The sequence below is a fragment of the Triticum aestivum genome, chromosome 7B (genome assembly GCF_018294505.1).
Source record: "Triticum aestivum cultivar Chinese Spring chromosome 7B, IWGSC CS RefSeq v2.1, whole genome shotgun sequence".
NCBI classification, from domain to species: domain Eukaryota; kingdom Viridiplantae; phylum Streptophyta; class Magnoliopsida; order Poales; family Poaceae; genus Triticum; species Triticum aestivum.
In genome coordinates this window covers 577,169,327-577,181,371 of record NC_057813.1, presented here as the reverse complement: position 1 = coordinate 577,181,371, position 12,045 = coordinate 577,169,327, and the positions used below count along the sequence as shown (strand labels likewise).

At 51.3% G+C, this 12,045-nt stretch overlaps 1 protein-coding gene across 1 annotated transcript; it reads left to right on the top strand.

Moving 5' to 3' along the window:
* Positions 1–9,904: 9,904 nt before the first annotated feature.
* Positions 9,905–11,844, top strand: LOC123155524 (L-gulonolactone oxidase 2-like). The gene has a single exon (XM_044573683.1). The coding sequence runs from the start codon at positions 9,905–9,907 to the stop codon at positions 11,657–11,659; it is 1,755 nt and encodes a 584-aa protein (XP_044429618.1). The 3' UTR covers positions 11,660–11,844.
* The last annotated feature ends 201 nt before the right edge of the window (positions 11,845–12,045 follow it).

The following is a 12,045-nucleotide window of genomic DNA, read 5'->3' as shown; positions in this document are numbered from 1 at the left end:
GTCCCGTCGCCCCGTCGTCGCCGCCCCGTCGTTGCCTCGCCGGTGAGCTCGCCCCGGCCACCAATGTCCACACACACATAGTACTACACACACACACACTACACACACACACACTACACACATTAGTTTGTTTGTTATAAATTTTTTTGTTTTTTAGTTATAGAAATGTTAGAAATTATTCTGTTTTTTAGTTATATAAATATTAGAAATGTTAGTTTTATAGAAATGTTATAAATGTTTTCTGTTTTTTAGTTATAGAAATATTTATAGAAATGTTAGCAATTTTTCTGTTTTTTAGTTATATAAATATTAGAATTGTTATGGAAATGTTAGTTATATAATCATGAAATTTTAGAATTATTTTTAGTTAGATGAATTAGATTAATGTCAAATTGTTAGAATTTGCATATATATATAGAATTTTAGTTATCACAATCCAATCCTTTAAAAAATGTTACTTTTTGCGGGCATATAGTATTTGTTCTCGACGATATGCCCGGCCCGCATCCTCGCCGTCGACCCGTTCGCGACGACATCATGCTTCAGAGGACCCATGTCCGGGACTGGGCTCCATCGGGCTGGCACTGTGAGGTGCTACCTGGAGGGGCGCGCCGCTTGGTGAGGAACCCGACCTCGGGTCCCGTCGTCGACCCTGATCTTCTTTGGTGGCGTTCGCGTGGGCCACATTCGGTGCAGAGGCAGCCGGCCCCGCCGGAGGTGGTGCGTCACCGTGTCAAGGAGGAAGATGAGCACGTCCATCGCTACATGGCTGCTATGGACGACGTCAGGTTCTCCACTACTTGGCGGGTTCTTTGGGCAGATGACCGGAGATATGATCCTGTGATGGTTCCTTCACTTTGGGTGTGCACCGCCCACGCCCTAGGAACCGCGAGTGGCGCCCTAGATTCTTCTGTAGTACTCGATCTTTATTAGGTACCTAGCCAGTGATGTATTCGATATATAGTATTCGAGACGATGTATTCGAGATTATATATATTAAGACAATGATGTATTCGAGAGGATGTATTCGATATTCAGATTTTCCTTATTGATTAATTGCATCCATGCATTGTAATTTGAATACTAAATTGTTTTATATTTCTTCTGTATTATTAGTAAAGTAAAAGCTATGGCGGACAATACCAGCAAAGAGAGAGAAGAGGAATTGTTCGACATCATACGCAGCCCTCACAGGCTAGATGATCTGAATGAAGCAGATGACGGCTCCCAATATCTTAACAATATCGGAGGGGGTGATGAAAAGATATTCGATCTCGACGACCGGGCTGATGAAGTCATGAACTATGATTATGATTATGACACAGACAATGTTTGTGATGACACAGACAATGCTGATCTTCAAATAACAAACACTACCGGCGAGGTATATTTATATAAGCATGCATCATGGTGATCATCACATGTTTTTTTATTGAAGATATATTAACGAATCGATCTTTCTTCTTTCAGCCCTCCGGATCGAGCAAATCTGCTTCTACAGACAGCAAGACAAAGGGAGGCCCGGGCAGATTGTTGAAGGATGGTGTAAAGTACCACATCGAATCCATCAAACCTAGTGGCGAACCCCTCACGCCTAAGAACATTGCGAACAAGTGGACTCGTCAGTGCGGAGTTCTTGTGAAGGACAAACTCATGATCTCCATTCAAGAATGGAAAGAGCCAAAGACTAAACGTCCAGGTGTTACTTGGGTCGATGGCAGAGCCAAAGAAGACCTGGTGAAATCTCTGATGGAACATTTCACCCTACCAAATCATTTCACTAAAGCAGATGTGGACAAAGTCAAGGCCGTTGCTCTTAAGAAAATGGCAATTGCATTCAACACCCACAAGAAAACTGTATGGGCCAACTACCTCGCTAATGAAAGGAAGACTCCAGATTTCAAGGGAACACTGGAGAAGCAAAGAGAACATTGGGACGATTTCGTGACCTTCAAGGATTCAGAAATATCTAAGGAACGGTCGATGAAAAACAAGGCAAATGCCGCAAGAAAGACACAGTTCCATAGGCTGGGTCCAGGTGGCTATGTGGTGGCATTGCCTAAGTGCGATAAGTCTGAGCAAGAGATGGAAGATGCAGGGGTCACTCCGGTTACCCGGCACTAGCCCCCCAGGTGCAGAACTTGGTTCTATGCGCATGGGGGAGCGTTGGACCCGAAGACAGGCGGAGTTTCGCGGAAGGCAAGTCTAAAAGGAGCCGAACAAAAGATAATTGATGCAATAGATGAAGCTCGAAGGGGGGTGTTCACGCCCAACAGAGAGAATGACGAGCTTACGCGCGCCCTGGGAAATCCTGAACACCCGGGAAGAACACGAGGCATGGGCGTTATTCCCTAGTATGAGGGCTTTTCAGAATGGAACGAGGACTATAGGAGCCGTGCAAGAAGGAAGATGGAGGAGGAGAAGAAAAGGAAGCTGGAGGAGGAGCAGAGGAAGCAGGACGTAGAATGCCTTCAAGGCCTAGAAGCAAGGCACGCGGACCTGGCACTCAAATTCCAGTAGCAGCAAAAGCAGATCGACTCACTTAGACAGGAAAGGGGGTCTCGGCAACGGCAGCAGCAAGCGGATGATCGTCCAGCATTGGATAGCACCATCCCATCCATGCCGAGAAGCAGCGTTGGTTCTGCCCCGGGCGACACACTGCTGGATAAATACCCTGTGGATGACATCATAGAGAACACTAACTGCGAGCTACACTGCAAAATGAAGAACATATCCATGAAGGTGGCGGACGGCGTTGCTTTTCCAGTTACCCCCGAAGCAACCTACCATTGCATCCCGATTCCAGAGGGCTATGCTCGTGTCATGGTTGATGAAGTGGTGGACCCATATTCGGGGCTAACGCTTGACATTCCTGGAGGTGAAGACGAGCGCACACTCGGAGAGACCATACATCATATCATCCTATGGAGAAAGGATTGCATAATCTTTTGAAGTCCACCGACACCGCGTTGTCTGTCGACTCCTCGAAGTCCACCACCGAGTCAGCAGACTCCCGCTCCTCCAAGTTCACGAACGCGTGAGACGACTCCTCCTCGAAGTCCGCCACCTCCTCCAAGTCCCCGAACGCGTGAGCTGACTCCTCCGGTTTCAAGCCCGGCACAGCGTCATGCCACTTCTCCGGTTGCAAGTCTGGCACCGTGTCAGGCCACACCTCCTGCTTCAAGTCCGGCACATCGTCAGGCCACTTCTCCTGGTCCAACTCCACGTCAGCCGTCTCCGCCCTCTCAGCAATCGCAGAAGAGACATCCCGCAGCTTTGGTGCGTAGCGATACGAGTCGAGGTAGTTCAGGAAGTACAGGCGAAGGCAAGCGATATAAATATGGTCGAAGCCTCGCTCCTCTTCCTCAGAGGCCTTACGACATGACTAAGGAGCAAAACACAGCCATAGTGCAAGCCCAAGTGGACGCCCATTTTGGACCGAAACCGGCACCACCGCCAAAGGAGAAAGTGCCTGAGAAAGTAATTGACCACTTCATTTGTATGGCTAGAGAACCAGCTCCCAAGCCTGTTGACTCAGACTATGAGCGCCAAATCAGGAAGGCACATCAAGCACGACTACAGAAGGAAGCGAGCTCAAGCTCAAGTCAACAAGCAGCTGGCAAAAATGCGGGAAAACCATTCCCCAGTTGGGAGAACAGGCGGCGCAAGCGATCCCCCCGCTTGTTGTGCCAACAACATATGAGAGGAGTAGTACGCGCGCCAAATATTATTGTGGGCAAACCGTTAGCGTTCCCCAGCATGGCGATGTGCTAATAACAGAGGATCATATAATGCAGGCTCAAATGCTCAATATCTCTGTTGGACAACTCCTCGAAATCGAGCCCATGCCTACGCTTAAAGAATCGGAAATAGCATGGCAATATGTCCGGGGCAAACCTTTGGTCCATCTAGACAAGGTCAAGGACCTCCCAACGAGAATGTATCAATTGCATCAATGGTACATGAACATTACCAAGATTTCCAATCGAGAGTCCCTCATGGTGAATGTCAAGCATGAGCATTATTACCATGAGAAAGCTCTGGCCATTGAGTATCCAGAACTGTTTCAGTTATTTAATCAAGACGCACTCGACAAGTCTATCGTCAGTTGCTATTGTCTGTAAGTGATTTCTTTCTGTAATTTAAGTCTCAAGCTAGTTATGTAGTGATAATTTTGATCAATCATTACATGTAATTATCCTCACTATATTCTTTTTCTGTGGTATTATATGCAGGATGAAGATGTATGAAATGAAAAATGCTGGACGCTATGGCATTGGGTTCATTGACCCAAATACCATTAATCAGGACATATGGGAGATTGAACATTGTAAAGCTGCTGTAGAGGAAAGCATGCTAGAGTTCTTGAAGTGCCTCAATACCTTCGAAGATATACTACTTCCTTACAACTTCCCGTGAGTCACACTGTCTTGTACTACAAATTCTGTTTTTGCTTACTAGCTAGCTAGATGTTAATAATTAAGTGTATACGGTTTACGGTAGTTGATTAATTTTATGCAAATGCCCGCTTAATTAAGACATGCAAACGTGTGCGTATGCAGTTGGCACTGGGTCTTGATAGACATTAAAGTTGAGGAAGGAAAAGTTGAATTACTGGACTCACTAACTAAAGAAGATAAAGACTACACCATCGTGAAGGGGATAGTTAACAGGTAATTTCAATCATTATTAACTATTAGTTCCTGATATGAACTATTTAATAACCCCTTTATTAATTTTCTTTGCCGGTGGGCAGGACATGGGCAAAGTTCATCGCGGTGACTCCAGGAGAATGGATAAAAAAATTGGTTTGGCATCGACCGAAGGTAAGTAATTAAGTAGTACTAGCTAGCTACCATCTCTTTAATTCTTGTTTCAATATCATTAATTAATTATTATGCTTGATTAATCATTATCTGATTCAATTCCATTCTCGTAAAGGCCCTGAGGCAGGCGAAAGGGAATAATCTGTGTGCGTACTACGTTTGCGAGAACATTCGCATGATGACGTGCGAAATGAGCAGATCTGATAGACAGGACTGGGTACATTTTTGTCAAAACACTATTCACACCATTATCGATATCTAGTCACACAACTAACACACATGCATATTGATCTCCTTCTTAACAGTTCAGATCGGTGCGGGATAAGCTCCTACCATCGGACCGCATACAAGCACTTCAAGAGGAAATAACCAGATTTTTGCTCGACCGGGTCATAGATCCGAAAGGAGAATACTATTACCCGCTACCGCCCCCATGAACCACTTGTCATCGTGCTCCCAAGGCACCAAGGCAACATGTAGTAGAAATTGTATATGTATATACATGTGTATATGTGTGAATAGTTAATGGTGTTGGTTGTGAGACATTCGATGATATTATATATATATATATATATATATGCGGTTCTACGTACGAGAAAATCTATTTAATATATATGCATAACGTGTAAAATTTGTAGTATCGTGAAATACCAGCAAACAAAAAAGAATTAAATGGAAAATAAAGCCAAATTGAAAACACAAAATTAAAGCAAAAATAAAAAAACACCCAAACATTTAGTACCGGTTGGTGTTACCAACCGGTACTAATGTCCTACACGCACACGGGCCTGGCTCGTGCCACGTGTTTGCACTTTGGCGCCGGTTCGTGACGAACCGGTACTAAAGGGGGGGGGCTTTAGTCCCCACTCTTTAGTGCCGGTTCGCCAACCGGCACTAGAGGCCGTCACGAACCGGCACTAAAGGCCGGTTCTGCACTAGTGAAGTCGCCATGGAGCCGCGGGCGCAAGGAGGCGCCGAGTTAGTCGTGGGCGCAGTGGTGTCGAAGTAGTGGTGCGCCAGGAAATAGATGATGTTGACGACGCGTCGCGCCGGGGTTGCCAACCCCGGGGACACATCGTAGATGAAGGCACGCATCGGGGTTGCCAGCACCGGGCATGCGTAGACGGACGAAGACGAAGTTGACGAAGCGCCGCACCAGGCTTGCCGGGCCCGGGGACACGTCGTGGACGAAGGCACGCGGCGGTGTTTCCAGCACCGGGCATGCGTAGATTGGAACCTGCACGAGCTGTACGCCATGCCCAAGAAGTCGGAGAGGCCAGCAGAGAAGGACTCGACGACGGTTGCGGCGCCAATCGGCACGGGGCCAATGTCGCCTGCGGTTGTCGGAGTAGATGAAGCGGTCGAGGTAGATGACGGCGACGCTAGCGACGGGCTGGTGCTGGACGAAGACGAAGGAGGTGGACGGGCGGCTGCGGCAGCTACGGGGGTAGCGGCGGCGGCGGCCAAAGAAGAGCGGCGGTAGCGGCCTGACGGCGGCTAGGTTAGGAGCGCGGCGGCAGTGCTCGAAGTAGGCGAAGAACCCTGACAGTATGACGAAGACCGGCGCGAACGGTGGCGTTCCCGCACCAAGGGAGGCGGCTTGGCGCATACCACGGGAGGTCGATGCGCTGTGACGGTGGAGTGGATCGCGAGCCGCGGCGCTACGGTCCAAAGCGGCGACGTAGCAGCGGCAGGCGGGTCGGGCGTCGGCGGGAAGACCTCGGGGCGGCGGCGGGAACCGCGAGTCGCGACGCGGTGGCCCGAAGGGGTGACGCAACGGCGGTTCGCGAGTCGGTGCAACCGCGGGGACGGCCTCGGGGCGGCGGCGGGGACAGCGTATTGCGACACTACGACCCGAAGGGGCGATGCAGCGGCGACGCACGAGTCGATGCAGCCGCGAGAAGGACCACAGGGCGGCGGCACTGCGGCCCGACGGGGCGACGCAGCGGCAGCCTGATGCTCGATCGGTGGAGAGGCGCGCTGAACTCGAGGACGATCTTCACGGGACCTGCGGAGGCGCACATAACAGACGGGCCAGGTCGGTCGTGCGGCGTAGATGAGGCGGATCGCGGCGGCGAGCGGGTGATCAAGCTGATCACGCGCGAGGTCGGGGACGTCGATCGGTGAAGACGGGATGGTGGCGGAATCCGAGATGAAGCCGGCGACGGCGGGCGACAGGGCAGCTATGATTGGCCGCCGCATGGCGCGAGGCCGTCGGGTCGGGTGATGCAGGAGTCCCGGTCGAAGCAGGGCGGTGACGGCCGGCGCAGGGCGACGGGCGGGCCGACGCGTGGACGACGGCCTTGAGGACTGCCTGTCACCCGAGGCCGCCGGGTCGGTGGAGTAGCCGACCTGTCGCGCCGATGTCGGAGTAGAGGCGCGAGGTGTCGACGGCGACGGCAGGCGACGCAAACCGATCTTAGATCGGAAAACCAAAAAGTAAACGCCGATCAAAATGACCGGTGAGAGAGCGAAAAAAACCCCGGAGCAAGGGCTCGGGAAAAAGACTCTCTAGGGCAGCCGGCCAACACGGACGGCGGATGAACCCTAGGTATGGGCGGCGCGGCCCCCAGCGGCGGTCATGGAGGCCGACCGCCCTGGGGCGGCGCGCAGGTGCGGAAGTGGCAGCGGCTAGGGTTTAGAATCGACTTGCGATAGATACCATGTTAGAAGGGAAAAAGGGGACTGGTGGAATAGTTTTGATTGTATTGCTTGAGCCTCATGAGTATATATATAGAAGTACATGATCATCTTAAAGTATAAGCCAAGGTAGAATCCTACACTATCCTAGTTTTCCTAATAATTAATATACTCAACAGTGGCCACACGACAGCGGCAGCACTGCTGCGCGGTGGCCGTGCAAGTGGTCGGCCACAGTGCTGTAAGCATCTACTCGTACACCAGCAGCAGCTCACGGATGCGGCTGGACGTGCAGCCGTAGAAGAAGACGAGGTTCAGGTGGTGCAGCTGCGATAGGATCGTCGCCTAGTTCATGAACTGCTGCACGTGCCAGCAGCTGTTGTCATACAGCCACTTCACCACCACTACCCGCCCGCCCCTCAGTTATCCTAAACACCACATACAAAATCCGTTGTCGTCAGCATGTTGATCCATGTCAAACACCAAGGTAATAGCGTAAGCGTGCCTGTTATGTACGTTTGTAATTAATGCCATGAGAGTTGGTTCTGGCATGTTGATAGTAACATAGTTCCAGTTTTGAGAGGTCTCTGTTTCAAATGTTCGTTCATTCACTTATTTGAATTCAAAATTCAACTATAAAATTCGTTCGAAATATTCTCGGTATTTCTTGGTAACCATGGTAACCGTGTTTACCAGTCCCCCTCGATAAAAATGCCTCATTCGGTAACCAAAACCTTGGTCCCGCCTGAGTTACTTGCTTGAGGAGCCTGGACGAGGAAATCACTTGTACTGCCTCCTCTTGCGTATGTACTGGAATGGCACAACGACGAGAAGCACGGACAGAACCAGAGCAACTACAGAGCTTTCTGAAGTGGCAAACGGCGATTAAATAGATGAAGAAAGAACCATGCACAGTTTTGCTTGAATTCATAAGAGAAGAAAAATAAAACACTTACAAATGCTTGAATTGGTCCATGTGCACCAGTTTCGGTAAGAAAACTACTGATAAATAAGGTAGTTGTGTTTCATGTTCTCACCATTGGTTTCTTTGGTCCTGCAAGATCAAAAACCAATGTCAAAAATGATTCTGTATAAAAAAGGAAATTTAGCTTGGAATAGACAAGTTCTATCTCTAGTTAGACACGGCTTGATTTAAACAACATGTGGAGTAGAGAACATGCTAAATGTGGAGAATTTGAGGGAATTGTCCAGTTCATAGTCTACTACCTTTTTTGTGTTTATGTCTTCATCCTACTTAATTTGTTCGATTTCCTATAGTCATAGAGTGATTAGATCAGTTTAAAAGAAGAGAAGTCTTCCCTTACCAGTAAATAGACTGGTCAGAAATTAGGACATCTCAAGGTAGATTAGATCAGTTTTAAAAAAGTTGATTAGATCAATCAAACATCGTTGACCAACCAATTACATCTTAGATCAATCAAACATAGTCTACATACCTGTAGATGAAGTGTCAGATTAAAAGAAGAGAATTCTTCCCTTACCAGTAAATAGATTGGCAAGAAATTAGGACACCTCAAGGTTAATTAGATTAGTTTAAAAAAGGATCAGATCAATCAAACATCGTTGAGCAACCAATTACCTCTTAGATTAATCAAGGGTACCTGAACCTGACGAAGTAGTAGGACACGACCTGCTAGCCTGTCCGCCGGAGCAGAAGCACGGTTGATCATCCGGCACCCGGCTGTCATACCCGCGACACCCTCTAGAAGCCTGGCACTCACCCCACCACTTGGCGCCGGCCTTCCAACACACAGAGAACCCCGCCCTGACGGCGTCCCTGACGGTGGCGTACGGGCGTTCCGGGGCCAGCGCATCCGCCATGGCCGATGGCCGAGTCGTACGGCTGCACCTGCACAGCACCCCCAACGTCCTCTGTCACCGACGTATCGGTGCTCTCCTTATGTGCCACCGCCAAGCTCGCCTATGGCTGGACGCGATCTAGAGTGGTGCAGATAAGAGGGAGGAGCAGATAATTTGTTGATGGGACTGGATCCTACTGCCGACGGCCTGGAGCTAGCCCTAGACCGCGACCACGGGGTGGACGAGAAAGGATCGCCGGAGCGGGGAGAGTTCTTTTCTCGGGGAGCGCCGGAGCGGGAGAGAGACGGGATCGGGAGCGGTGGGGCGCAGGAGATGAGGAGGCTGCGCGGGCATGGGACGTGGGGTCGTGGCCTCGTGTTTTTTTCTTTTACCTTTTTTTCGTTCGGGGATGGAAGAAGCGGTGGGATGATGTATCAAGAGCCGCCATAGGTGGTTGAACCATCACGACGTTCGATCCTTCTTTAATAATAAAGATGGTATGAGGAATGCACCATGATGTGACCTTAACCTTAGACCTCACCTATTTAAGGAGTAGCTTAGCTACTGGTTACAAACAACTAGTACATCGAGGTATTCATTCAGTGCTCGGCCCAACGATGTCGCAAGGACAAGAAAGAAGATCGGAAAAGTTGCTGCCGGTTGCCCTCCTAGGGCTAGGGATCCTCCTCCAGCTCGCTGGCTGCAGCCCTCCACCGGACCCGGTGGTGTGCACGCACGGCACGTCCAACTGCACCGTCACCAACACGTACGGCTTCTTCCTCTGCCCCGCGGCCAACGTCACCTACCCGCGGACAGAGAAAGAGCTCGTCGCGGCTGTGGCGGCCGTGGCGGCCGTGAAACGGAAGGTGAAAGTGGCCACCAAGCACTCACACAGCATCCCCAAGCTCGCGTGCCCCGGCGGCCACGATGGCACAATCATAAGCACCGCGCGGCTGAACCGGACAGTGCGCGTCGACGCCGAGAAGCGACTCATGACGGTGGAGAGCGGCATGCTACTCCGGGACCTCATCGAGGCCGCCGCCGCCGAGGGCCTGTCCTTGCCGCATTCACCGTACTGGTCCGGCCTGACCATCGGTGGGCTCCTGGCGACGGGCGCGCACGGGAGCTCGCTGTGGGGCAAAGGGGGCGCTGTTCACGAGTACGTGGTCGGGCTGAGGATCGTGACGCCGGCGCCGGCCAGCCAGGGGTTCGCCGTGGTGAGGGAGCTTGGCGCCCATCACCCGGACCTGGACGCCGCCAAGGTCTCCATTGGCGTGCTGGGCGTCATCTCTCAGGTAACTCTGGCCTTGCAGTCGCTGTTCAAGCGGTCGGTGACGTTCGTGAAGCGGGACGACTCAGACTTCGCGGACCGGGTGGCCATGTGGGGCCGCCTCCACGAGTTCGGCGACATGATCTGGCTGCCGCAGCAGGGCAAGGTCGTCTACCGCCAGGACGACCGCGTCGACGTCTCCACGCCAGGCGACGGCCTCAATGACATGTTCCTTTTCCGCGCCAATCCCACCCGGGCGACCATCGCTGCAAGAGCCGCGGAGGAGCTGCTGCAGGAGAACAGCACCGACACCGCCCGGTGCGCGGCGGCGCAACTGCAGGCGGACACGCTGGAGAGGCTGGCCTACGGCTTCACCAACGATGGCGCCTCCTTCACGGGGTACCCGGTGGTGGGGTACCAGCACCGCATCCAGGCGTCTGGCACATGCGTCGACAGCCCAGAGGACGGCCTCCGCTCCGCCTGCGGCTGGGACCCGTGGATCCCGAGTTCTTTCAACGACAACTCCGGCTTCAGCGTCGCTCTCTCCAAGGCGCCGGCATTCATCGCTGACATGCAGCGCCTCCGGGATCTCAACCCTGCCGTGTTTTGTGCTGGCGTCGACCCTAGGATAGGTGTGGCCTTCCGCTACATCAAGGCATCATCTGCCTACCTCGGCAAGGCCGAGGACTCGATTGCCATCGACATCGTCTACTACCGTAGCCACACCGCCGGCATGCCACGCGTGCACGCCGACGTGGTGGACGAGATCGAGCAGATGGCGTTGCGCAAGTACGATGCCCTGCCGCACTGGGGCAAGAACCGCAATATCGCTTTCAACGGTGCCATCTCGAAGTACCCAAAAGCCAACGAGTTCCTAATGGTGAAGGATAGGTACGACCCTGACGGACTCTTCTCCAGTGAGTGGAGCGACCAGGTGCTCGGCATCAATGGGAGTCCCAATATCACCAAAGAGCATTGTGCCATCGAAGGACTCTGCGTCTGCTCCAAGGACTCGCATTGCGCGCCTGAGCAGGGCTACTTCTGCCGACCGGGGAAGGTGTACGCGAAGGCTAGAGTTTGCTCATTTGGCAAGGATTATTAGGGATGGTGAGAATCCAAGAGAGTGAATTCTGTTGCGGTGTTTGAGTTTTGTAAGGGGGTCATCGATTTTAAGACGATTCATTGAGTCGTTAGATAGAAGTCGAGTTAAACTAGCGAGTTGTACTCTGGGTGGTGTCGTGTTGGGTTCGGTCATGTGAGGTGTTGGGTGTTAGTGTCTACCTATATAAAGCAATGAAAACCCTCGAAAACGCTGCAATTCTTGCGGCACCAAAAAAATTCTACTATGTGAAGTTCTATAGGTAACCCCGTTACTGTATGTGGTGAAGGCGAATAGATTGAATATATATATTTCGTCAATTGGTATTGGAGCCCTATTGATGTGTCTTAGTAATGGTATTATCATATCAAAAGCGGCGGATGATGGAA

Excerpts from the sequence above, each read along its gene's own strand:
- LOC123155524 (XM_044573683.1), top strand. The coding sequence starts at position 9,905 with ATGTCGCAAGGACAAGAAAGAAGATCGGAAAAGTTGCTGCCGGTTGCC.